General features: G+C 44.2%; 1 protein-coding gene across 7 annotated transcripts in view; it reads right to left on the minus strand.

Annotated features, from left to right (window-relative positions):
* Nucleotides 1-7,892: 7,892 nt before the first annotated feature.
* Nucleotides 7,893-26,292, minus strand: part of rin (ras GTPase-activating protein-binding protein 2) — a 114,241-nt gene continuing 95,841 nt past the window's right edge. For all 7 annotated transcript variants that reach the window (XM_037414162.2, XM_037414164.2, XM_075878912.1 and 4 more), the window contains exon 8: nucleotides 7,893-8,586. In XM_037414162.2, the coding sequence (XP_037270059.2) occupies nucleotides 8,350-8,586 (237 nt within the window). In that variant the 3' untranslated portion in view covers nucleotides 7,893-8,349. The remainder of the gene's footprint in view (nucleotides 8,587-26,292) is intronic.

The following is a 26,292-nucleotide window of genomic DNA, read 5'->3' on the forward strand; positions in this document are numbered from 1 at the left end:
TATCTCCGAATTAAATTCACCAAAGGTATGAGCAAGATTCACCTTCATACACCACAGCCAAGAAATGGGCTGCCGAGTCAAAGTGGGAAAGGGAAAGCCTTGAAGATGACCCGCACGAAGGGCGCCCAAAGAGTGCAACAACTCCTGAATTGACCGTGTGCACACAATGGTTTTGGAAGAGAGAAAAGTGAAATTGTGCGTGCAAAATTGCGGAGGAGTTTAGCGTCTCAGTTGAACATGTTGGTCACATTTTGCATAATGAACTACACATAAACAAGCCCTGCGCATGATGAGTGCCGCGCATCCTTACTCCCAAAGAAAAATGCAACTGCATATGACAATGTTACAGCATGCTTTGGAGCTGTACAACAAAAATCCAGCAGACGTTTTGTGCACATTATAACAATGAATGAAACTTGGATTCACCATTACACAACGAAATCGAAATAACAAAGCAGTGAACTGAAGCCGGGTCCTCTGCACCAAAAAAAGCCAAGTCGGCGCCCTCTGCAGAAAAAGTGATTGCCTCTTTTTTAGGACACTAAAGACATTCTGTGTGTAGATTATTCTTGAAAAGGGTAAAACCATAACCGGGGAGTATTATTCCGACCTTTCAACTCAATTGGATCAGAAAATTCACAAGAGAAGACCAGATTCGCAGAAGAAGAGAACGATGTTTCATCAATGTACTGGGGTGGCACAAAGTGCATCTTGCAATGGTTAAGTTGCACAACTTTAAGTATGTATTGTTAGAGGACCCACCCTATTCTCCAGATTTGGCCCTGCCGGACTACCACCGGTTCCCGAAACTCAAAATCTATCTTGGTGGGCAACGTGTTTCATAACATGAAGAAGTCATTGTCAATATGGGTGATTGATTGATTGATTGATATGTGGGGTTTAACGTCCCAAAACCACTATATGATTATGAGAGACGCCGTAGTGGAGGGCTCCGGAAATTTAGACCACCTGGGGTTCTTTAACGTGCACCCAAATCTGAGCACACGGGCCTACAACATTTCCGCCTCCATCGGAAATGCAGCCGCCGCAGCCGGGATTTGAACCCGCGCCCTGCGGATCAGCAGCTGAGTACCTTAGCCACTAGACCACCGCGGCGGGGCTTCAATATGGGCGAGTAAGTTTGAAATCTTTCACAAGGATGGAATCCTGGCTCTAGAACATTGATGGACCAAGTGTGTAGAGTTCAGAGATTATGTTGAAAAATAATTTTGAAAGTCTGAAGTGCTTTTTTCTTACAAAAGGCAAAAAACTTTTCATACCACTCTCATACTACATGCCGTTTGTCACATTTTTTCTATGCACACTTTTTGCAGCTCTACTTTAACATTTTTTACTAATGGTTCTCTCCAGGGCCGTAAATAGGGGACAGTTGAGAGGGTTCTGACAGCCCGAAATTTTCTATGCTTTTCGGGTGATTCTGAAGTATTTATGTTTCACATCGACCACCAGTTGCCAAAGTTTAAAAAAACATCCCCACGACTACCATTTAGCACAATTGAGGTGTTGTCCATCATTTTGTCTCTAATTTATTTTTTACTTGCACAGGTCCAATGTCTCTATGAAAGGCTTCTCTCTCTTCCCTCTTGCTTCTGCGCATTTTATAGCTGCCTCCTTTGGTACATGTGGTAGGCTCTTGATTGTTGTTGGAGTGATGCAAGTAATCCCCTTTGTTGATGTCACTGCATACTTGTAGTTTGTCAGGCGGCTCACCGAACAACCCGCGAAAAGACTACAGTACTTCACCGCTCTGATGGTTCTACAAGTTCCCTTTTCGGAACGAGAAAAGGGAGGGGCATGGAATATTGCACAATACCACAGACAATGCCTTGCTTCAAACCAACAGTGCCCACTCAAGCTCTTTCAAGCCAGGCTTCAGGCACCACATTTACTATGGCAAAAGACAAGCAACAGTGGTAAGCGAGCTTCCCGTGTGTAGAAGCCTCAAGCTCATTTCATAGGGGGAGCCCGCCAACGTCACAGGGCAAGTGAAAGTAGTCAGGTGGCCCTGCAAAAATGAAGTTGAGGGCAGCCATTTTTTTTCTTCTAGTATTTTTTAATTGAATAATATGTGACTGTGTGCCCCTATCGCAGCCATTCTGGCTGCACTAATCAGTTCATAGTTCAATACATGCAACCCACAAGTAAAAAGAAATGGGGGTTGCGTAGTGTTAGAGGGACCTTTCAAGTAGTGCAATTAAATAAATTTCACTGTAAACTTCTGTATGCATTCTATATTAAGGCAAAAGCCTTAGATGCCTCACCAAAACTAAAAATTGACGGTCTGCATGAGTGAGGCGACAAATCGCGTGATGGCGTCATCACATCACTGATCGCCAATATTTGTGATGTCCCATAATGACGTTGTGGTGGCTGCGAACAGTTCTCTCCTACCGGTTATCCACCCACCTACTCGACTCCCTCATCACATGGAAAAGAGCAAGGCGAGACGAGAAAAAATAGAGGATCAGTTGGATAGCTGTGATGCACGCCATCTGGTTTTTCTTAGCTATGCGTACTTGCATCTCAATGTGGTGACCTGAATGACGAAAGCAGAGAAAAATGGCGAGATTTCTAGCACGTTCATGAGTACAGTTGTAGCATATCGTCGTTTTCACGACCTCTGCTGCTGGAGTTGAAGGACCCCCCAACACTCTTGAGATGCTCAAGAGTTCTGCATGTGGGTTCTCAAGGGTCCTGCAGACAGAGGCCCCGGGTGACGTTCTATAAGAAAGGCAAGTATTGTCGACATCAGAGAACATTTACACAGCACGACATAATACCGCGACTGTGACTACTATTGTTCACCACCCCTCTCACTCTGTTGTCTGGCTGCTCTCAAGTGGTTTGGCTGCTTATGCCAGGAAGCTTTTTTTTTCCCACAAGGGAGACAAGCTCAAAGCACCCACACCGTTTCATTCTTCACCGCTTGCAGTTCCTCCAACCCCTTCGATTTGAAAACGGTGCGTTCAGCACACAGTCTCGGGCGCCCCTCACTATGCCACGCCAGTTTCTTATGGTATTCATGAGAATGTTTTGAACTGATGCAAAATCGTTCTGAATCAACAATGTTAGCATTAATTATACCATGCGGTAGAGCAGTTACGATATAATTTTGGGATTACCAAAGGCAAAGCTAATGTACTGTGAAAAAACAAAAAGTCAAGAAAAACTTGTGCTGTCGGGGGCTCCTGAACGTAAACAGCGGTATCGCTTACGGGAGAAAACAAATTAACATTCCACCCGATATAAACAGGCAGTCGAGTCAAAGAAGAGAATGGAGCACTTTCTGCAAGGAGCTTATTGCCACTTCTTCGAACAAGCGGTAATAAAATCTAACTTTTTCAGCGAAACAAACATTTCTGCCATATTACACACAGACGTATAAATGAATGAGCAAGCACTCATCAGTGCTTCGGCACAGGCAGCTAATATGGTCACATTTCAAGAGTCTGCTATAATAAAGGGGGACTTTTTCGAAATCTCGAAGTACAAATGGGCTCTTCAGACCATCTCAACTGGCCACCCATCTTCACTGAAAACAGTTCACTAAATCTTTCATCTCAGAATGTCCGCCACTTAAAAAGGTAATAATCGAAGTGGCGAGTAACTGCTCTCCATTATCATGGGCATTGTCGGACACATTATCTGAAACATGCAGTGTACACGCGGACATACTAGCACATGCAATTACTACCTATGCTTTCCCCTGTAGGTCTAGAGCTTTGCCCGGTCTCTGTCACAGACTCAAACTCTCATTCGACAACAAAGCCAGGTGAAAGTCAGTTGAGTATGTGGTAATCGCACAAGAGCAATGTTGTGTACAGTAAAGTACCTTTGCCATACAATCGAAACCACTTGTAACAAAATTCGTGGCACGGGAGTCTCGAATAGCCACCCTGTAAACAAAACATTTTTCAAGGGCCGCAGTTCCGCAAAACATGTTGAGCATTCAGCCTCTCAAGTCTGAGAATCAAAGCATCTGATGCATGGTGCTTACAACCATTTAAATTTATGTTAAAAAAAAAACTTAAGGCCTAAAGACCCACGTTTCCAATGAACTTGACATGAAGGGGGGGGGGGGGGGGGTGCAGAAAAAAAGTGCCATTGTAGAAATTGGTCGACTACTACTCAGACCCCCTCAATCATGCACATTACACTGAAACTATGTCGTGTCCAAAATTTCGCGTGCTGAAAGACAGATTGTTTGATTTCACAGATGCACACCCAATTGTAAGCCATCGCAATCAAATTGTGAACAACCATTCGAGTGCTACACATGCCCCCTCGTTTTCATTAATGATACTATGACCTTCCTTTAAATGCAGCCACCACAAAGTTTTTTTCATTTCATAGCAAACCACAACTTGTATTGCATGCGACTGTACCCGAAATGCAACTAATGCTCATTAGGCCTAGCCTGCCATTCGGTATGTTGTTGCAGAAAGATTATCCCCTCCTCCTTTGTAACAACTTTGTCATGCACTCCCTACTGCCTGTGCATTATTACAGGTCTTCTGCCTTGTGTGTGTGTGGGGGGGGGGGGGGGGGCTGCACAATAAGCAGTGTGTATACAAAGGGTTCTATGGGAGCATAAGACGGGAGTAAAAAAAGACCACATTGTAACCGGTCTTGAATTACAAGCGGTCAGGTTAAGCGGTCTGTCCTGTCTATTTGGAAACCTGGTGACTAGCCTAATGCTTTAAAATATGGCTCACAATTTCTACGTGGCATATCTAGCATATAATTGTTTGGTTACCATTGCTTAGAACTTAGAAGGAATAGCTATATTTCCATAAGGAATAATTTTTACAATCAATAACTCTGCCTTAATGGTGCCATCAGCCCGCAAGGAAACATCTGCCAACGGTACCTATTTAATTGCCATTGCGCAGCTGCACCTAGAGCGGATGTTGGGTGTTTATGCACATATCTCCTACTACAGCGTAGTAAATATAAATACGAGCAGCGTTCTTCTGACAGCAATTAAATACAGAAGCCAGGCGTTCTCGCACACATTGTTCTAGTTTTCTTTTTCTGTATCGCGAGCTTCTGACTAGCCCTTCTTGGACACCTTCAGATACATAAAGTTTGAAAGCAGACGCTGCAGAGATAAAGCAAGCTAGGGAATGCTACTAATGTAGCCTCGTTATTGGTTTACGAGGTTGGAAAAATGAGTGCTTTTATACTCACTCCTGGCACTCGCTCCTTGCTGTTTGACTGTTTTAGAGATGTGGAACTGTCTAAAGAAGGCCAACCTAAACAGTTTAATCTAGCAGTCCTCAAATTTGCACATTGAGTGAACCTGTTTTTGAACCTGCTTTGGGACCCAGGGAGCGATTTCTTCCAAGCTGTTAACATACCCTTCTCCTGTTTTGTCCTTGCAGCGCCTCAATAAAGAGAAAGAGCCCCGCGAAAAAGCCATTCAATTGGAAATTTTTTATTTGATGGTTCACACTCAACAAATGCAACTGCCCAAGAGGAGCTGTAGAAAGTGCCCACATGCAACTTGCCAAGTGAGCAGCCGACACAGCTTCTCTGTCCTGCGGAAACTATCAATGGCGTTCCCCCCATTTTGATAATGAATACATGCATCAGGTCTTATCTTCAAGTGTGCGATCAACTTTACAAAGCAGCCTGCAGCTAATCAAACCTTGGCAAACATCAAGGCTACGGGCCTAGGAAGCCTACAAAGCCAATTCACCTGACGCAAAGTAATACCTCCACTCCATTCTGCCAACTGTTTAGCAATCAAATTAGCACAATTTATGCAGGCACCATAGCATGTGAATACTTACAGTGTACAGTGCAATTCCTGAAATATAAGTGCCCAAAACAAACATAATAAATAAAAGTTTATATATGCATATAACAGAAGCTTCCAAAAAGCTCTGCTGTAGCACTTTCTGGTCTGCAATTCACGCCATTGTCAGTGCATAAATTAGAGCAGACACGTACACTTGCAGTCATAATGAACTTTGTAAAACTGCTAAGAGGGGAGTGATAACCTATCTGTCCAGAGAGAAAAAAAAAGGTGGGAGGAGTGAGGACTTTCACGCATGCCTGATGTATCAAAACTTACTTAACCACACCGCAATCATACACAATTTCACAATTGTATAGGCAGACGCCACAGCACTGTGTTATTGCTGGAACAAATGAAGGTAGGTTGTCACAGCCATTCACAACAGCAATTAGTAAATGCAGTTGCATTTGAAGAAAATGAATTCATGATATCAGCATCCCATTGTAACACGACTGCAGACTGCAAGCTTCAGCTGTTGAAACCGCAACAGTATGCACCTGGGTACATAGCAATAGTTATTAGCCACAGGTCCCGTGAGCTGCAACAAATAATTCAGCGCAAGCTCTTAATGCTGCTAAAACAACGTTTCCCAATACCTTTCGTTTTGGAAATATGCCTACAGCTTGCAGGTTCAACCGGATATGGAACGATCATCCACTCATCTTAAGCACATGTTAAAACTCCGTAATGAACGACAGAGTTCCAGCTAAGTGGAGTTAGTATTGAGTAAACAGTACAAAGAAGCGACACAGGCTTATGTTTTACATGCCTTATGTTTAATAGGAGTTCGAGTAGAAAAGAAAGCACACATACACACACTCACAATGCATCAAGCAACAAGGTCAACCTTGATACCTTGCTCCATCTTTTTATTTGTCATCACTTTTTGCACTAGATGGGCCTTGTTTAAGTTACGGCTATGGGTTAATGATTTTCTCTTTATATAAAAACAGCACATGACGATGAACTGTGCAAGGAGAAGGAAAGTAAAAAAACTGCTATAGCAGCAAAAGATTGGTTGGTCAGGCAGAAACTGTGATTGAGACATTGAACCGAGACACACAATAAAAACCCAAAGACTGCTAGGTTAAAAAACAAACATACTGTGCACGATTGGCAGTCTGTAAAGCATACGCCACAGTGCTTATTTACATCATTGCAGAAAGGTGACACACTGTTACACACCTTCAGCCTTGGCCAATAAAGCCAAAATCAACAAAAAAATGCATTCGAGGACACTTCCACCCAAATAAAAATTAAAATAAAAATTAAGTCACTACTTCACTGTTCAGAACAATGAAAGCGACTTCACAGTGCAGGAGGAGCATTTGACTATGTAAAAGGAGCCTCACTACACTAAGGAAAAGGGGGCAGAGAGGAGGCTGAAGGTTCTGTCCCACAAACAGTCGCCAAGAACCAGTGTCAATCTGAATACCACTCCTCCACCTCTAATTCCTTCAACATTGTAAAGCAAAGACGTGAGGGCCTATAGGTTTCCAACCACTCATTTATATATACAGGAGGCCACAAAATTAAATAAGTTCCTAAGGGGGTGAGGGGAAGGAGAAACAAGGCAGGAGGACATGGAAAAAGAGGAGGAGGTGTAGGCCTATCACTCTTTACTCATTCAACACTTTTTCCCTTTGCTTTTTTTTTCCTTGCACTCTTTTTTTTTGGTATTTCTCCTTTCCTTACAAAAGGACATCGTACACAAGCCACAAACATACATACAAAAACCTAACAAAAAATAACAGCAGTATATTGTATAAATGAATGATGACCGGCAAAAAAAGCTTCCATTTCCAAAGTTCATCCTTCCTTGGCTGTGAATCAATGGCACAGCCTAGTATGCGTAACTTTCATGGGCATGCAGCCTGCGTTTCCTCAAATCTTTCTTGGCTCAGCCAAGTCAGATGCTGGGTTTCATCATAATCTGCATGTTGTGTCTACATGGGCAAGGAGCAATGCTTCCATTTTCGTTTGGAGCTCCCTTTTTCCAGCACCGTCCCGCAGCAGCTAGGCTTGTCCCTGGCATTGCTTCCCTTCCACCACTACTCCCATCACAACCCTTCACCTTGAAATAAACACCCTATGATTGCAGCAACCAATTGATAGAGGAATAAATGGCTACATTTTCGGTCTTGGAGTCAGCTTACAGATGAATAGTGAACGACAAGCAACAAAAATACAATCAGTTGAGGCAGAAAAAGGACTAAGTGCTTGCACGTCAGCAGACTTGCCATAGTAAGAGCAAGTGTCACTTGGTGTAGAGCTAGCAACACTGCCTCACCAAAAGGGGTGAAGCGAAGCAAAGGACTGAACATGTAAATAAATGCTGACAATGAAAGCTGAGTAACCAGGAAAAAAAAAAAGAGGGATGTCAAGGAGGGGTGAGGGGGTGACAAAGAAGTGGAGTGAAAAGGAGTGCAGATGCAGAGTCGATCACGGGACAGTCCGAGAGCAGGAAGGTGCCACGGGTACAGGGACTGCTGCTTGGTGGGGCTGGCGCATAAGCTGCAGTAGGTCTAGTTGTGCCTGATGCCAACGCCACCACCAGGAGGGTTACGGCTGCCACCTCTCGAGAAGGTGCCACGCCCACCAGCCCCATTAGCACGCCCTCCCGGAGGTCCTCTTGGCATCATACCCGTTCCTCCACTGCGAGGGCTGCCTGACGTAAAGCTGCCTCCTCGTCCTTCTGTGGCAAGCTTCTGCTTGGTCTTCTTCTCTTCAACGTTCACACGAGTTTCATTAATGTAGATGGGCTGCGAAGCAGTATGATGAAAAGCCATTAATTTTGCACCACAAATTACGACATCAACTGCCTTCATTCAATCTTGAGCTACAGACAATTATACCTGCGGTCATCCCCATGACATACTTTAGCAGCAAAATATTACAGAGTAAAGGTCACTCACTAATTGATATGTGGGGTTTAATGTCCCAAAACCACCATATGATTATGAAAGACGCCGTAGTGGAGGGCTACAGAAATTTCAACCACCTGCAGGTCTTTAATGTGCACTCAAATCTGAGCACATGAGCCTACAGCATTTCCGCCTCCATCGGAAATGCAGCCGCCCCAGCCGGAATTCGATATCCTGACCTGCGGAGAGTATAGACACTTTACACAAAGTAAAGTATCCCTTTACTCTGTCTTTGTGATATTTCGCGGCTAAAGTATGTCATTAAGCAAATACCAACTAGGCCAACAATCAGTCTTAGTCATCTTTATGTTTCTCGCTTTTGTTGATCACTGGAGGTCACTAGAACACTACATCTAGTACCATTAGAGAGCTCAGCCCCTCTTTAAAAATTTGGTGCATATTTACATGATAAATATCATATATTCAGCCAGAAAGCAAGTTTAAATGTGGACTATGTAACACAAGCTGCTTGCTTTAATTATTTTTAAAAGAAGTGCAGTTGCAATGGCATCCTCATCATCAAAGTGGTGAACTGATTTCATAGCAAACGTACGCATGCACTTTCGGAGACAAACACAGCTGAAAAATGAGCTAATCACAACAAAAATTTACACTTTTGGTGGCAACTAGACATGTAAAGCATTTTGAAATATGTGCAAGCCTTCGACTTAAGTTTATGTTTAAAGAAGAGTGCAATATCTTTCATTGCAATCAAATAATCTTACTATTCATACCCCCCCCCCCTTTTTTTTTTCAATCCATCAAGTATAAGTGCAGCAGTGGTGCATCTTGAAGCATCAAATGATGTCTGCCAAGGTGTCTGTAGTTTGTGAAGAGCTGAGGAAACTTAAGTGACCACTAGCAACCAAAAATACTCGTGGTTTTCACAATCACAATGTGCATGAGTAAAGTAAGTGATCGCTCATGTTCAGTAAGTTGTGCAGTAGCGGGATCAGTACGCGACCAGTGACTCAATATATCAGTTAAAACATAGGTTTAGTATGCCTGCTGCCGTCTCTCGCAAGTGTGAAAGGGAGTGGAGAATTAAGCAGACAACTGTTTAAAAATTTCGACTTTTAAATATACACACACAGGGCATGTGTTTGCATCGTCAATTTATTATTGCAACTGTTAGATCCATTCACGAAAGCCATTGTGGCCATTGTTTTAGCGTGCTTTTCACCATGGTGTCGCAAATGCATGAGTGAGAATCGAGTCTTGATGCTCCCGGGAAACAATAACACTTTTTGCATTTTAAGAATAAAAGTTCCTTTGTTGCTTGGCTAGCTCAGATCAGCTATAATTTTTCGATTTCACTATAACAAAACTTTCGCTTCCACGATTTTTTTTTTTGCCGTGCCCTGTTTTTCTGTAGCGAGGTTCGACTGTAGTTCCTTTTTGGAGAAATGAAGGAACGCCACCATTCCATTCAGGATAGGTGAAACTATAACGGTAAATTGTGTACAATTAGGGCCCGTTTTCTTTGTTAGATAAAATATAAGTGAGATCTAACTGACAATCATGCCAAGGAAAGAAGTACAGGGGATGTTAAATTGTCGCGAGTAATGCTTTTTGGTTTGTTCATTTATGTGTTCACTTCCCAGCGTTTGGCAGCGCCCATTCTTGTTGACTTTGAAAGCAAAGGGCACATTTTATCTGTTTTTTTGTAGCACACAAGCTATCTCATTTGATAGGGAGAGTGTTTCCCTTTCTTTACTAGAGCTGCATTATCGGCCTAAAAGCCCACCGGAAAACCGGGGGCAGTCATCGTTTACCTGGCCATGCAGACACCCACGCCGACCAGTCAACTGCTTTTTTGCAGCTTAATTTTTAGCCAATATCAGTTCTTTGGAGAGCACAAGTTCGCTCCAATAAACCTAATTGAACGAAAGGTCCTTGTCTCGTTCCTGGTTACGAGACAATGAGTTAATTGTAATGTAAATGTGAAGAAAAGCCCTTATCTACTTTACTGGGTATTAGGTCCCTGCCTAAGGCAAGATATCATTTTATCCAGTTTTCTTTCTCCACGTTTACATTACATTGTATAACAACCCCTATACTTTCCTTGGCATGATTGTCTGTTAGATCCCATTATTTTTGTATCATTTTTGTATAAAAATGCAAGAAGAGTGTACCACACTCGCTGCCATGGCAACAGGTGGCATTTACTTGCGCTCCCACGTTTAATCCACACATATACCCAATATAGGGGATGGGGGGATAGCCGCACGGGCAGCTTGGTAGAGCATCGGATGCGCTACTCGAAGGTCCCAGGTTCGTTCCCTGGCCACTGCAAGTTATCTTTGCATCCACTTTCTTCAAATTTACATTAAAATTATGGCATATAACATCTTTTGCATATTACTGGGCATGATAGTCTGTTGGATCGCATTAACAGTAACTCGTTACATTTACGGCAGAACAGTAGAAGGAACGTTGTTTCTTTTGTAAACGTTCCATGAACGCACGCAGCCCATCATGCAGAACAAAGTGGATGGACAAGCCCACGAGGCGTCAAAATGTACCACTTGGCTATCATGTGAATATGATGAATCCTGGTTCTCACATGAACGGCCAAACCCCATAAGCAACAAAATGCACATGACAGCGATTCTATGGGCGACGAAAGAAGACGTTCACGCGACATGTTGTCAGGCCGTTTTCACACCATCACTCAGATTTTCAGATTTGCAGTCGCCCATCGGCCAAAGTGCAGTGCTCAAAGCGCCGGACCACGATGCACATGAGTGACGTACTGCTGGTTGTCTCCACATGCCAATGTGCTTCGAAACCATGATCCCAGAGTCACATGTGCACAATGAAATAAGAATGTTCATGCATGCTCATATAAAAGAAAAAGTGCTGCAAGGCAGTGCACCTTAGGTTCCATTATGAATCAACACACTTTATAATGCATACCGCTGACTACGTGACATTTTTGGTACGAGTAGACAGCCTCATGCCAGCAACAGTGAAGTTTGCTTGCCGTAGCAGTTGCGTGAACAAGGTTAGCCTGGACAAGCGACTTCGCGCGAAGGCGATCTACAGCACGTCGCTGTCGCGTGCATTTTTACGCTTATGGGGTTTGGCCTTAAGATGCCAGCCAGGGGTGCAGGGTAACTTTCACACAGTGTAGCTAAAGATGCCAAGACTGACCACATGTGGGAGGAACAGTTGATTTTTTTTTTTTTTTTTACAGCAGATTTGTTATACTCAAGATTTGCCACATGTCGAATTATCGTCATGAACCTGAATGCGCTCACTTTGTCTTATCCCATGCAGGATGCAACTCTGATGGGCAATAGAACAAGCAAAGAAAAAGCGAAAGAGAGGGACACAGAGGAAGAGGGAAAAAAAGAAAGAAATATGCGGAGAAAAACAAATTTTAGTGAAGCAATATTCGAGATCGTCTATGTACAATCCGAAGGCAAGCGTCTTAACAACTCTGTTGTCCACCTTTTTTTTTTTTTCATTTTCAAAGTAATTATTCAATATAAACATGACTTTACAGCAATAACAGATAGAGAACAAATATATTTTTTGTGCTCTTATTGCGACCCAATGGCACACCCATAGCACTGAAGAATTTGCAATCACAGAGCAAATGCATGAAGTAACGGCCATTAGGAGTTACACGAGAATAAAGGTAAGGATGAATACCTCACCAATGCAAATAACATTCTGGCTGGCTTTCAGTTTTCTTGTAGACATCTCTTAGCTGAATGACCATCTCAATGAAAAAAGATGAGAAAATTATAGGCTCTGCGTTTATTCGTACCATGTTTATTCGCAACAAATTTCGACTACCTGGGGTTCTTTAACCATGTAATGCCCACTGTATTATATTTGATACATTCAATATGATACCACAATAATGCTACTAAAGCTACTATAGGTGTCGCAAGAAGCAGCCATGGCCAATTCGACATGTTATGAAGAAGGTACAGTAACTTACATATTGTATGATAGTAATTATTTCCAATTAGTACTAATCAAGTTATGCCTCAAACAAAATTTCATTTATATTTTTCTTAAAATGAACTGTACAAAAAAAGTAAAAACAGTCCACGCTTTCTCACAATTTTTCTGAAGGCATAACTGTTCCGGAGAATTACGGGGTTGAAGGGAAATTAAAGTCTAACACTTTTTTCATCCGAGTGAAAGCTCAATGTATGACGTCTAAAATGGCAATATTATCAACAGCAATGCCCTACTTACCAAGCAATTAAGGTACATGCACAAGAATACAGGCGCCACAGTAGAACATTCTCAAAATGATCCCGATGACGTCGGACGTGCCGTAGAAAATTAATCAATAATAATCTGACTAGCTGTACTAAATGAACGTTCCATGCATCAAGAGACATAATAACCAGCTGCTGGTTCGTTCGCTTGATTAATGGAAAAAAGGACCGCCGGACAATGCTATGAGGAATGGCGTGAGTGGTTAAAGTAAAATTTTCGCATAAACTGGACAGGTCATACCATCAAGCGGGGCCAAATTGATGATGATGATGTTTGATGTTTTATGGCGCAAGGGCCATTTCACGGCCAAAAAGCACCAGTTCATCTAACTAAAACATGGACAATGATTGTGATAAGCGGCTGTATAAGGGCTATAAAATTCCTCGCGGTAAGGCGGGTAAAAACATACAAGTAATAAAATCATGACCATGCCGTGAAAGGGTGTGTGTGGTGCGAATAGATGAACAAAGTTGGTGATAATAAAAGACGATGGTGGATATGTATGGCATTAGCACAAGTGCCTCACTCGTTCATACCCTTGCGTCCAAGGGCCGTGAGACAAGTGCTTTCTTGTGTAGCTACCCCAGCGGAAACCTCTCAGGAGAGGTCGTGCTACGGAATGCCCAGGTATATGATATGAAAACTATGAATTTCTTTTAAAAACGCTAGCAATGATTTATAACTAAAAAGCGGTTCCCTACCGACAAACATTGCAGGGTGTAAAGGTATATGTTGTCGGTAGGGTAATGGAAAGTGTTGTTTTCTTATAGTGTCCAATTGTTTACACTGAATTAAAATGTGAAGAACTGTTAGTGCTTCACCACATCTATCACACCATGGTGGGTCGCCACCGGACAAAAGATACGAGTGTGTCGTGTATGTGTGTTCTATCCCGAGTCTCGTTAGTATTACCTCTGTATGACGCAATTTTGATACTGGCAGCCAATGACCAAGGTGTGGCTTAATAATGTGTAGTTTGTTTTGTGTGTGTGTATCCCACTTGCTCAGCCAGTAGTCCCTGAGGTTTCGTTTGAGAGACAACCTAAGATCAAGGGCCGGGATTGATATGGATGTAATAGCGGTGCTCTCAAGGACGGATGCAGCGAGCTGATCCGCCCTCACGTTGCCTTGGATCTCACGGTGCCCTGGCACCCAGCACACTACAACATGTTTGAGTGTGTAGAGTGTGCACAAAATGGAGTAAAGTGAGACAAGGACCGGGTTTTTTTGTTTTTTAAGACTGTGCAGAGCCGTTACCACACTGAGGGAGTCTGTATAAATTACTGGTTTTTGTATTTGTAATTGTTTGATGTGTTTAGCTGCCACAAGTATCGTGTAAGCTTCCGCTGTGAAGATACTTGTGCGTGGATGTAGAGGGCCAGCATCTGAAAAGGATGGGCCGACAGCAGCGTAGGACACAGAGGAGTTAGTCTTGGAGGCATCTGTGAAGAACTCAGGACGTGTGTATTTGTGTTGAAGTTCCAAAAAGTATGTTCGGATATGGGCAATAGGTGCATGTTTTGTAACTTCTAGGAAAGACACATCGCAGTCTATAGTCTGCCACTGCCACGGTGGCAGGTATGCTACAGGAGCCATTAAACTGTGTTCAAGTGACACTGCAGTTTCTTCAGCTAGACACTTCAGGCGAACCGAGAAGGGCTGCCTCATCGAAGGCCTGTTTTGAAACAGAGTTGAGCTCGACAAATCATTAATTGTAGAGTATGAGGGGTGCTTCTTGTCTGCTTTCACCTTAAGGAAATAAACAAAGGACATGTAAGTTCTCTGCAGATGAAGCGACCACTCATTTGACTCAACATAAAGGCTTTCTACGGGGCTGGTGCGGAAAGCACCCGTAGAAAGGCGGATGCCCAAATGGTGCACGGGGTCCAGCATCTTCAAGGCACTTTGAGTAGCAGACTGATAGACAACGGCCCCATAATCTAAGCGGGTGCGAATGAGGCTTCTATAGAGGTTCACGAGGCATTGCCTATCACTACCCCACGTAGTACGTGACAGCACTTTTATAACATTCATGGCTTTTAAACATTTTGTTTTTAAATACTTGATGTACGGTACGAAGGTCAACTTGTTGTCCAAGATTAAGCCTAAGAATTTGTGCTCGGCTTTGACGGACAGACGTTGCCCGTTCAGTCGAATGTCAGGTTCCGAGTGCATGCCTCTTTTTCGAGAGAACAAGACGCACGTGCTTTTTTGTGGGTTAAGTCGAAATCCGTTTTCATCTGCCCATTTGGAGACCTTATTTAAACCCAGCTGAACCTGCCGCTCACACATGGCCAAGTTGCATGACTTGAAGCCAAGCTGAACGTCGTCGACATATGTACAATAGAACATATTGCAGGGAATGGACAAGTGCAAAGAATTCATTTTGATAAAAAAAAGTGTGCAACTAAGCACGCCATCTTGTGGCACGCCTGTTTCCTGGACAAATGTTTGGGAGAGCACACTGCCCAGACGGACACGAAATGTCCGGTTTGACAGGTAACTTTCGATTATATGAAACATTCTTCCGCGCACACCAAGGTGGGACAGGTCTCTTAGAATTCCGAAACGCCATGTTGTATCATACGCCTTTTCGATATCGAGGAACACAGAGAGAAAATATTGTTTATGGACGAAGGCGTCTCTGATCTGTGCCTCGATACGAACAAGGTGGTCTGTGGTGGATCTACTTTCTCGAAACCCGCACTGAAATGGGTCGAGCAAATTGTTTGTTTCAAGGATATGTACAAGTCGGCAGTTTATCATTTTTTCGAATACTTTGCACAAGCAGCTTGTAAGTGCAATAGGCCTATAACTTGAAGCTAAAGAAAGGTCCTTGCCCTTTTTCAAAATGGGAATAATAATAGCCTCTTTCCAGGAGGTAGGGATAGTGCCAGAAAACCAGATAGCATTGTACAAAGTAGGGTTTTTCGTGTTTCGGCTGGTAGGTTTTTCAACATTTCATACACCACACGGTCAGAACCTGGGGCAGAAGTACTGCAGGAGTTTAGGGATGTCCAGAGCTCCGCTACACTGAAAGCTTGGTTACATGCCTCGTATCTAGTGGATTTGTGTTCGAGTTTCTGCTTTTCTATTCTTGTTCTGTATTTTTGGAAAGTGTCAGTATAGTGGGACGAGCTGGATACCCGTTCAAAATGCGCCCCGAGGAAGTTTGCCTGATCTTCCAAGGTATCACCTTGAGTGTTTACGAGTGGAAGTGTGTGTACTTGTTTCCCTGCTATCCTACCGACCATGTTCCAGACTTTGGCCTCTTGTGTGTATGAATTGATCCCTGACAAAAACTTCTACCAGCTTTCTCTTCTGGCCTGCCGACGCGTTCTCCTAGCTTGAGAGTTTATTTTCTTGAAGGTGTCAAGATTTTCGGCTGTCGGTGAGTTCCGAAGCAGCCTCCAAGCTCTGTTTTGCTGTTTGCGCGCATTTCGGCATTCAGGGTTCCACCATGGCACACGCCGTTTTCCAGGGTGTCCATTTGTTTGTGGGATGCATTTTATTGCAGCATCAATCAAAAACGCTGTGAAGAAGTTGACAGCAACATCAGTGTTCAAGGTACATATGTCATTCCAACCTAGACGAGCGATGGTATAAAACTGTTCCCAGTCGGCTCTGTTTATGAGCCACGTGGTGGACACTCAGTTGAGAACACGTGGTGGACACTCAGTTACTGTATTTGTGCTCAAAACTACGGGGAAGTGGTCACTTCCGTACAGATTACTGACGACTTTCCACTGGAGTAGAGACACAAGGGATGGAGATACTATGCTTAGGTCTATGGAGGAGTAGGTGTGATTGGCGAGATTATAATAGGTTGGTTCTTTTCGATTTAGGAGACACGCGCTCGACGAAAGAAGGAACAGTCGACCTCGTGCGTCACACCGAGAGTCACCCCATAGCCTGCTATGCGCATTAAAGTCTTCAAGGAGAGCATAAGGTTCCGGAAGTTCATCAATTAAAGAGTGTAAATCACGTTTTCGCAGCTGATAGCTAGGAGGAATGTAAATAGTGCAGATTGTGATCAGTTTATCAAAAATAACTGCTCGAACAGCCACTGCCTCAAGGGATGTTTGGAGTTGTAAGTGTGTGCATGCAATTCCTTGATTCACTATGATGGCAACACCTCCGGATGATGTCATGGCATCATCACGGTCCTTTCGAAAAATAACATATTTACGAAGAAAATTTGTGTGTTTTGAATTAAGGTGTGTTTCTTGTACACACAGCACTTTTGGTGAGTGCTCATGTAAGAGTTCTTGGATGTCGTCAAGGTTTCTGAGAAGGCCCCTGACGTTCCATTGTATAATTTGAGTGTTCATGGTGAATGTAAAATAATGCTGTGTGTACGAAAAGCGAGTGGCTGTTTAGACGGGGAGTTTGAGTTCACTTAACAGGGCCATCACCAGGCCCTGTTATTTGCTTTTTTGTTTTCTTGGCGCGCTCCAAGGAGCCACGCCGCTCTTTCGGCACCAAGGGTGCCGACGTATCCATTGCCTCCTCGGAGGCACTGGATGCCCGCACGTGCGGGCTGTTTGTTCGGATTTTGGGCCTCGCCTGGTGAGGGGAGGCCTTGAGACCCGAAGACTCTGGAGTCTCCGGTCTCTGTTTGGGAGTAGGCGGTGTAGCCTGGGCTACAGCCGCCTTGGGGGCAGGTGCCACAACCGCCGGCTCGGTATGCGCGGGCCGAAGGGGTGGCGAGGGCTGGTGCGGCGGTGCCCCCTGACGCGCCGCATCAGCGTATGTAGGTCCATAGAATGGAGCGACTCTTTGCCGTGCTTCCTTAAACGTAATGTTCTCCTTCACCTTCAATGTAATTATTTCTTTTTCTTTTTTCCAGTATGTGCAGGAGCGTGAATATGCGGCATGGTTTCCTTCGCAGTTTACACAGTGTGGCGGTTGTTTGCAGTTCTCAGACACGTGGCCTAGGACTCCACATTGTGCACAAGTCTGGCGACCACGACAGGTTTTAGAGCCATGGCCATACCTCTGGCATTGGAAGCAACGACGAGGGTTTGGTATATACGGCCTAATAGATGTCTTTGTGTACCCTGTTTGAATGGAATCTGGTAGTTTAGTGGATGCAAACGTGAGTATGAAGTGTTTTGTTGGTATTTCCTTATTATCTCTTCTGATGATAATTCTCTGTACATTATTGACATTTTGGCTCTTCCACCCTTCCAAAAGTTCAGTTTCGGTGAGTTCAAGTAAGTCTGCATCAGATACCACTCCGCGAGTGATGTTCATGGATCTGTGTGGTGTTACGGTGATTGGTACGTCACCAAACGTTGAGAGGCTGTCTAGCTTTACAAATTGTGCTTTGTCCCGAATTTCGAGAAGAAGGTCTCCGCTAGCCATTTTGGTTACTTTGTATCCAGCCCCAAGAGTTTCAGTAAGACACCTGGCAACTACGAAAGGAGATACGGTCCTGGCTTCTTTCCGCTTGCTTTCCGGTTTTTTCACAGTGAATGACGTGGAAGTGGGGAAAAGTTTCTATTGGCTGGTTGAAGAAATTTATGTCGTCGGTGCGTACCCGCTTTAGGCCGGTACGATCAGACAGTTGAGGGAACGCTCCATGCATGCCAGTCTTATTTTTGTTTAGCAGCGTTAGCGGCCACCCACCACGGAGCCCAACGAGGGGACGCTGCAAGTTTGCTGATGCTGAAAGCTTGCAGACGTCAGCCGTACAACTCTGCTATAACCCAATGCGCCTAGGCCAAGGTAGGCTATTTGCACAGGGTTAACCCTTGCCGCCAGGAAAATTGGAAGTAAACAGAAGAGAGAAGTAGACAGGAAAACTAAAAAAGTAAGAAAGACGAAGATGTAGGGAGAGAGAGATAGGAAAAGGCGACTGCCGATTTCCCCTGGGTGGGTCAGCCCAGGGGTGCCGTCTACGTGAAGCCGGGGCCAAAGGGGTGTGTTGCCTCTGCCGGGGGGCCTTAAAGGTCCAATGACCCAGCGTCAGCTCAACCCCCAGGATCCCCTTTTCCCCTGGCACGGCAAAGCCACGCACAGCTAGGCGTGGGAGGGAGTAGAAACTCCCCCGTTAGCTCGGGTCCAAGCGGAGCCAAATTGAACCAATGTCTGCCATCACTAAGCGAATGGCAGGAAATTGTTGATTTGCCGTTCTTGCTGCTGTGGCTCCAGCTGCTTTCATTCTGCTGCTACTAGTGTCGGGGGCCGTGCAGTAAAGCCGGGCAACATTGTACATGGCAACAGTGACATGAGACGTTCCGTTTGGGCAGATAATTGCTCGATGCAGACAAGTAAAATATGATTTTATTTCAATATGAACACTTCCTTGGCATAAAAGTAACACTACGAGGTTTCTGGACCACCATTTCAAAAATCAACGTCGATTTAATGGTTGCCTTTAGTGTCCCTTTAATGTGCACCCAAATCTGAGACAAACAAATATATAAACAAAGAGAAGAGAGAATTGATGATTGATTTGTGGGGTTTAACGTCCCCAAACCACCATATGATTATGAGAGACGCCGTAGTGGAGGGCTCCAGAAATTTTGACCACCTGGGGTTCTTTAACGTGCAAGAGAAGAGAGAATTGTATAAAGAGAAAGGAACTAGAAAAGACTTAGAACGAAATACACAGAAATATCTTCGCTGACTACAAACAGGGGACTTTCAAATGTATATCCTGAACATTATTTTCTGCAATCTGAAATATTGAATCAGCACTGCTTTAATGCCTAAATATTGTCTCTCTAATTGTCTCATAGAGATTCCTGTGCGAGAAATTTAGCCTAACTAGATTGGTACACTGGCAGACATATCTATTTGCATATGATATCTGAAGCGCAGTATCCTACCTTTGAAGACTGAAGTGGGATGCAAGTGGAATGTGCTACATCAGAAAGACGAATCGGACAAGCCCGAAAGTTGCAGTCAAAGCACTAAAGTTGCAAAAGTGGCCGGTGGTCTCTAAAATTTTTGCATAAGATCATTTATTCAGATTCATTTTACATATAACCTGCTGGCGGTGATGTTCAATTTTTATAAATGTATGTCGCTCGATGTAAGCGTTGAATTGCTCACTTCATTTAACCTCCCGAATATTAAAAAGTGAAATGTAATGACATAACCATACGTTCCAATTTTCTTAATGAAACTCTAACGAGTTCCTTTAGCATTAAGAGAACTTGCATCGGGAGCTCGTTCCGAAATAGGAAAGGAACGAGCTTTTGTCGCACTTCTATGGCTAATTTCGTTGAGAGAACAAGAGCACTCAAAAGCACGCTGAAAGTGCTCTCTTCAGAGCAGGCATGTTTCAGTGGTCGAACAGGTGTAGGAGCACTGTCATCCAGCAGTAGAGCAAGAGTGCTTTTGCTGCTCTAGGAGCAGGCAGCAGCATTTTGTAGTACTCTCGCCTTAAAAGTGAAGTAGCCGCAGTACTACGAGTCACCGGACTTTTAAACGTCACATTGAGCAGGCAGGAGCATTATGTAGTACTCTCGCCTTAAAAAGTGAAGTAGCCGCAGTACCACGAGTCACGCGACTTTTAAACGTCACATTGTTTTCATTTTTTTTCCCCCAGCCAACGAGTCTGGTGGCAAACTCAGCAATCGTGTGTAGTTCGACGAAAGCAAGGACGGCTACGAAATGTACGCAGCAACGTTTGCTGAATGCATCACTGCACAAACATACCATCTAACTGCAAATTAGGATAATGGCTAACATACAGTTGATAAATTGAATGTAATCATTTGACAGATGTCTGTCTGGTTGGTTATGAAAAATGATTTCTTCACGCACTTTTGGTTGTAGTTTAAATCCTTTCCTGCCTGACAAATTCCATGCTTATTTTGCTACTGCCCGGCAGAGAGCGCTGGGACTTCGAATGTGTTGGTCACATGGTATATTTCTCTACACTAGTAACCTTCTCCCCTGCTCTCTGGAAGCGAGCTACATTTCAGTGGCAGGTCGAGTGGCCCAACGCAGCGTCAATTAAAACAACCTGTACAGCGGCAGCGATTGCACTAGCTATTCAAACTAAGGAGGCAGAAAATACCTCCGCATTAGTCTTGTCTGATTCCCAGAGAGCCTGCAGAATGTTTCTCCGTAGTGCACTACCAAATGTCGCCTTGAAAAGCCTACTGAATGTCGCCTTGTATAGTGCACTACTAAATGTCTCCTTGTATAAGCCTGTCACTAGGTGACAGGCTTATACAAGACCACAACATAATTAGGTGCCCAGGCCACGAGGGTATCTCTGGTAATGCGCCGGCGCACAATTTCGCTTGTGATTTGAGCAACCGAGTGAACGGCAATGATAATCAGTTGGAACCTTGCACTGCACGCGATATATTCGAGCATCAACGGAAGACAAGACAGCCCTACCACACAAATCGCTCAAATTTGATGAAGCTCACCAGCTAAGACAAATTCAGATTAACACCTATCCACATTTGGAAAGATGTCATCACATAAACCCCACTGCATATCTAAACTAATGTCCGTGGTGCGAGTCGAAAGCGACGTTGCAATACGTCCCATGAGACTGCCGGAGCAAGCCAATGGAGGTTCAGTCGCCTCTGATACTCGCGCTACTGAGAGAGCCTTGGGAGGCCGTCCTCGCCCGACCTGAGATGACCCAAGGGGGTCTCCTGAATCAGGCTGGTCGAGCAGCAGTGGCCACTGGTATCCTGGAATAGGGAAACCACCCTTGAAATTCTCCCCCCCCCCCCTTTTTTTTCTCATAAATAAAATGTTGCACCATCATCCTACTCCTGTTCTCTTAATGGAACTTGCCATTAGAAGAATGTGTACAGAACTGGATGTACACTTAAGCGGAAGCAAGCAGAACACTTGCTGTGCTTCAGCAGGGATTCGATCCTGAGACCTGCGGGTCAGCAGCAGAGTAGTTCAGCCACTCTGCCAAAATCGCTGCGATTCTTTTCCTTTCCAGAGTTCCTATAATCTGCGATTTGGAGCAGAATAAAGCTAATTCTCTGTTTACAACTTCTCATACCATGATGCTTTACTGACGTCACACATTAGTATCGATGGGCAGCAAGGCTTTTTCAGGCATATGACATCAACAGAGGTCAAGCAGACATCTGGACAGCAGGCATCTGACTATCTGCAGGACTTCAGACGCAAATTACCTCATCATCAAAAGCCAAGTGCTTCCAGTATTAAGTGGCTAGAATTCAAGCTAATCTGATAGTCATTAAATAACTGAAACTATGGAAAATTTCAGATATACCAAAGTAGCCAGCTTCATAATGAAGTTGTGCAATTAGACATGCAAAAAAAAAAAATGACTCGTGAAACTAAAGCCCCTGAATAAAATGAAGGTAATGACAACTCCCCTCTCCTCCTGCGTGGGCATTCACTCTCTCTTTTCGACCATAGCTCCACCTACGCAGTGCATAGCTAGCAGACATTCTCTACGTCCAACGCTGTTGTAGCAAAGCACTTGCGCTCATCAGCTGGTTATTCGGTGAGAGTTTTTTTATGTGAAGTTATTGCTGACTGCCGAAACAGCCGGAAGGACATTGACAGACGGACAGGCTGGAAACCTTTAATAGCAAGTATGTTTAGACCCCTTCCTTGCACCACAGCACGGTCCCATGACACGTCTATACAGCCATGCATGCTTTTCACGGTGATGACATCGTGAAAAGCATGCATGGCTGTATAGACGTGGCATGGGACCGTCTTTAGACCATAGACGCCGCATGGAACGTCTTTAAAATCGCTTGGCGTATATTTCTCTGCAACTATGTCATGGGATTGCCAAGAGAATCACTTAGTAAATTATCTAGAGCAATAAGTACTATGCGTCGCCATTGTAACTATCTTCCTACATCCATTAATATGATGTAGGAAGATAGTGATGTAGGAAGATAGTTCAATGTTTCTTTCCCTAGTTCAATACCGAATTCTAGTCTGAGGGACAAGCAGCTGAAAACATTTACAGGCTGGTGGTATTACAAAAAAGAGCAATATGCCTTGTCTGCAGTGCCATATCTTTGGCATACTGCTGCTTTGTTTACAAAGCTTAGAACAATAAGAATTGAATCTTTTTACACATATAGGCTATGTCGCATGTATACAATGTGTAGTGGAGCATACGCACCAACGCGTATGCGCCTTCGGAAGACAACACAAAGCCCGTGCTCTGCTTGCGCGAGAGTTTGTGCCGCCTTTGCCAGACTGGCCGTACGCCCACTTTCCGTTGCGACCTCGTTGCGACTTTTCTGCTCGAATAAACGTCATCACATTTGGTGGAGGCTGCTGAGATCCCCAAGCAGACCTGGAGCTCCGCTCTCGCAAGTTTCCTGAAAGACTACCGCGAAACATGACTGACGCAGTCGCCAACCAGCCCGTCCCAGCCCAGCCAGCACCATCGGCTGCCCCGTCTACCTGCCCCGGCGCTACTCGCCAGCGGGACCCACCAATCTTCAGCAAAAGTGGTGAGCAAAACGTCAAAGACTGGCTCTCCTTGTACGAGCGCGTAAGCGCCAGCAACAAGTGGGATGACGACTCTAAACTTGCCTACGTTATCTTTTACTTGGCAGACGTCGCTAAGCTTTGGTTTACCAACCGCGAAACCGCCATCGCCAACAGATCCTCCTTTAAGAACCTCGTAACTGAAGCGCTTGGCCGACCAGAGGTCCGCAAGCTCCGCGCTGACCAGCGTCTGCGCCACGGAGCCCAGCAGCCTGGCGAAACGTTTACGAGTTACATTGAGGATGTGCTCGACTTCTGCAGGCGTGTCAACCCATCTATGCCCGAAGAAGAGAAAATTCGGCAGATTCTCAAGGGCATTGAGGATGGCGCATTCCAGGTGTTGCTAGCGAAAAGCCCGACCTCGGTGGCAATCCTCGTAAGCCTGTGCCAGAGCTTCGATGAATTACGCCGTCAGCGTTCCATCCCCCGACAGAGTGTCTCACCACCAGATTCGATCTCGGCTGTCGCACTCGCAAATGCCAACGTTCGCCAAGAAAGTCTGTCGAAATCCAGGAGTCTCGCAAAGAATGCGGGAGACTTGGCAGGTATGTGATGATGATAACGTGAATACATATTGTTCTCTCCTGGTGACGGAATGAAGCGCAACGCCGTTTTTGGGGCCTCCGCGACTAGCTACGAAAATGCCCCACAGCCAATCGCAGAGGCCATGCTAATTTACTAATTTTATTTTTATTGGAAATTAAATATTTTTCTTAAAGTTCAGGCAAGATTCGTAAAATCGTAAGAGCGGTCAAAATTCGTACACTTTACAAGAAAATCGGGAAAAGTTGGCAGGTATGTACCAGTAACGACAGTGGAAGTAAGGGAAGCCATAGAAAGAATGCAAAGAGGCAAAGCCACTGGTGAGAATAAGGTAACAACGAAAAGATGGCGGAAAAACTGTGTTAGAAAAACTGGCCACCTTATATACAAAGCGTCTCTTAATGGGAAGGGTAACAGAACCTTGGAAGATCGGCAACATCATTTTAATCCATAAGAAAGGAGATGTCAAGGACTTGAAAAATTACAGGCTGATGAGCTTACTGTCAGTTCTCTGCAAAATATTTGCAAAAATAATAGCCAATTGAATTAAAGCGACATTAGAGTTCTATTAACCAAAGGACCAAGTAGAATTTGTACAAGCTACTCCTAATAGACCATATTCATACTATCAATCAGGTAATAGAGAAATGTGCGGATTACAACCAACCCCTATACAAACCTTTCCTCGATTACATGAGAAGGAGTTTGGCTCAGTCGAAACATCAACAGTAATACAGACAATACGAAGTCGGGGCATCAACAAACCACACATTAACATAATGGAAGACGGAGTCGGGGCATCAACAAACCACACATTAACATAATGGAAGAAATCTACAGTGAATCCACAGCCAACGTAGTTCTCCACAAGGAAAGCAACAGAATCCCAATAGGCAAGGAGACACGATCTCTCCAATGCATGTGTTCAGAGGAGGTTTTCAGAAACCCTAGATTCGGAAGAGTTAGGGATAAGAGTTGATGGAGAGTATCTTAGTAACCTACAATTCGCTGATGACATTGCCTTGATGAGTAACTAAGGACGAATTACAGCTTGTGATTACTGAACAGGACACGAAAAGCAGAAAAGTAGGTCTGAAAATTAATATGCATAAAACTAAAGTATTGTGAAACAGTCTCGTCAGAAAACAGCGCTTTACGATAGGTGGAGACATGCTGGAAAGTGTAAAAAAATATGTCTACTTACTTAGAACAGGTAGTAACCACGGAGCCAAACCATGAAAGTGAAATAACTAACACCATAAGGAGGGGGTGGATCACATTTGGCAAGCATTCTCAAATTATGAATGGTAATCTGCCACTAACCCTCAATAGAAGGATATATAACACCTGCACCTTGTCGGTACTTACCTACAAAGCAGAGACCCGAAGGCTTACAAAGAGGGTTCAGCTTAAATTGAGGACAACACAGCGTGCAATGGAAAGAAAAATGCTAGGTGTAACCTTAAAAGACAAGAGAGCAGAGTGGGTCAGGGAACAAACTGGAGTATCATGGTTGAAATCATGGTCGGGGAACGAACTGGAGTATCATGGTTGAAATCTTGAAGAAGAAATGGACGTCGTATGTAGCACGTGGGCGGGATAAGCGCTGGTCATTAAAGCTAACTGACTGGATTCCCAGAGAAGGCAAATACACGAAGGGGACACAAAGTTAGGTGGGCTGATATTAAAAAGCTCGCAGTTATAACGCGGCAGTAGAAAGCACAAGACCGGGTTGATTGGTGGATCGTGGGAAAGGCCTTCACCCTGAAGTAGATGTAGTCGGGCTGAGGATGATGAACAGACCAGGAAAATATGTGACATTTAACTTTTGGTACTGCACTTATTCAAATTGTTCAATTTGAGCAATGCATTTTCAAGTTTAAATTTTCACGCACATGTGGATTTTCCGGGCACCTAACGCGATCCATGTAAGAAAGTGGAAAATGCACAATGATATCCACGATGTTTTAGTTGTTTTTTGCTTTAGAGAAGTTTTTCCCTCGCATGAAGAAGTTTTAGGTGGCTCTGCGTGTGCGCCGATTATGGCATTGTTTTTCCGTACTGACAGTTCTAAAAGACGCTGTGTTTCTCGTGAATAAAGCGCATCAACAAGTGATTTTGAGGATGGAATCAGCAGCAGTGAGTCTAGAGAAGATGTTGACACATCAAATTTCAGCCCCGAGGATTAGGACGCATCTAGTCAAGCCGCGGAATTCAGTGAGTGAGTGCCGGCTGTATGTGTGGCCCACATTTTGTTGTATAATTAGTAGTTAC

Source organism: Rhipicephalus microplus, chromosome X, assembly GCF_043290135.1.
Source record: "Rhipicephalus microplus isolate Deutch F79 chromosome X, USDA_Rmic, whole genome shotgun sequence".
Lineage (NCBI taxonomy): Eukaryota > Metazoa > Arthropoda > Arachnida > Ixodida > Ixodidae > Rhipicephalus > Rhipicephalus microplus.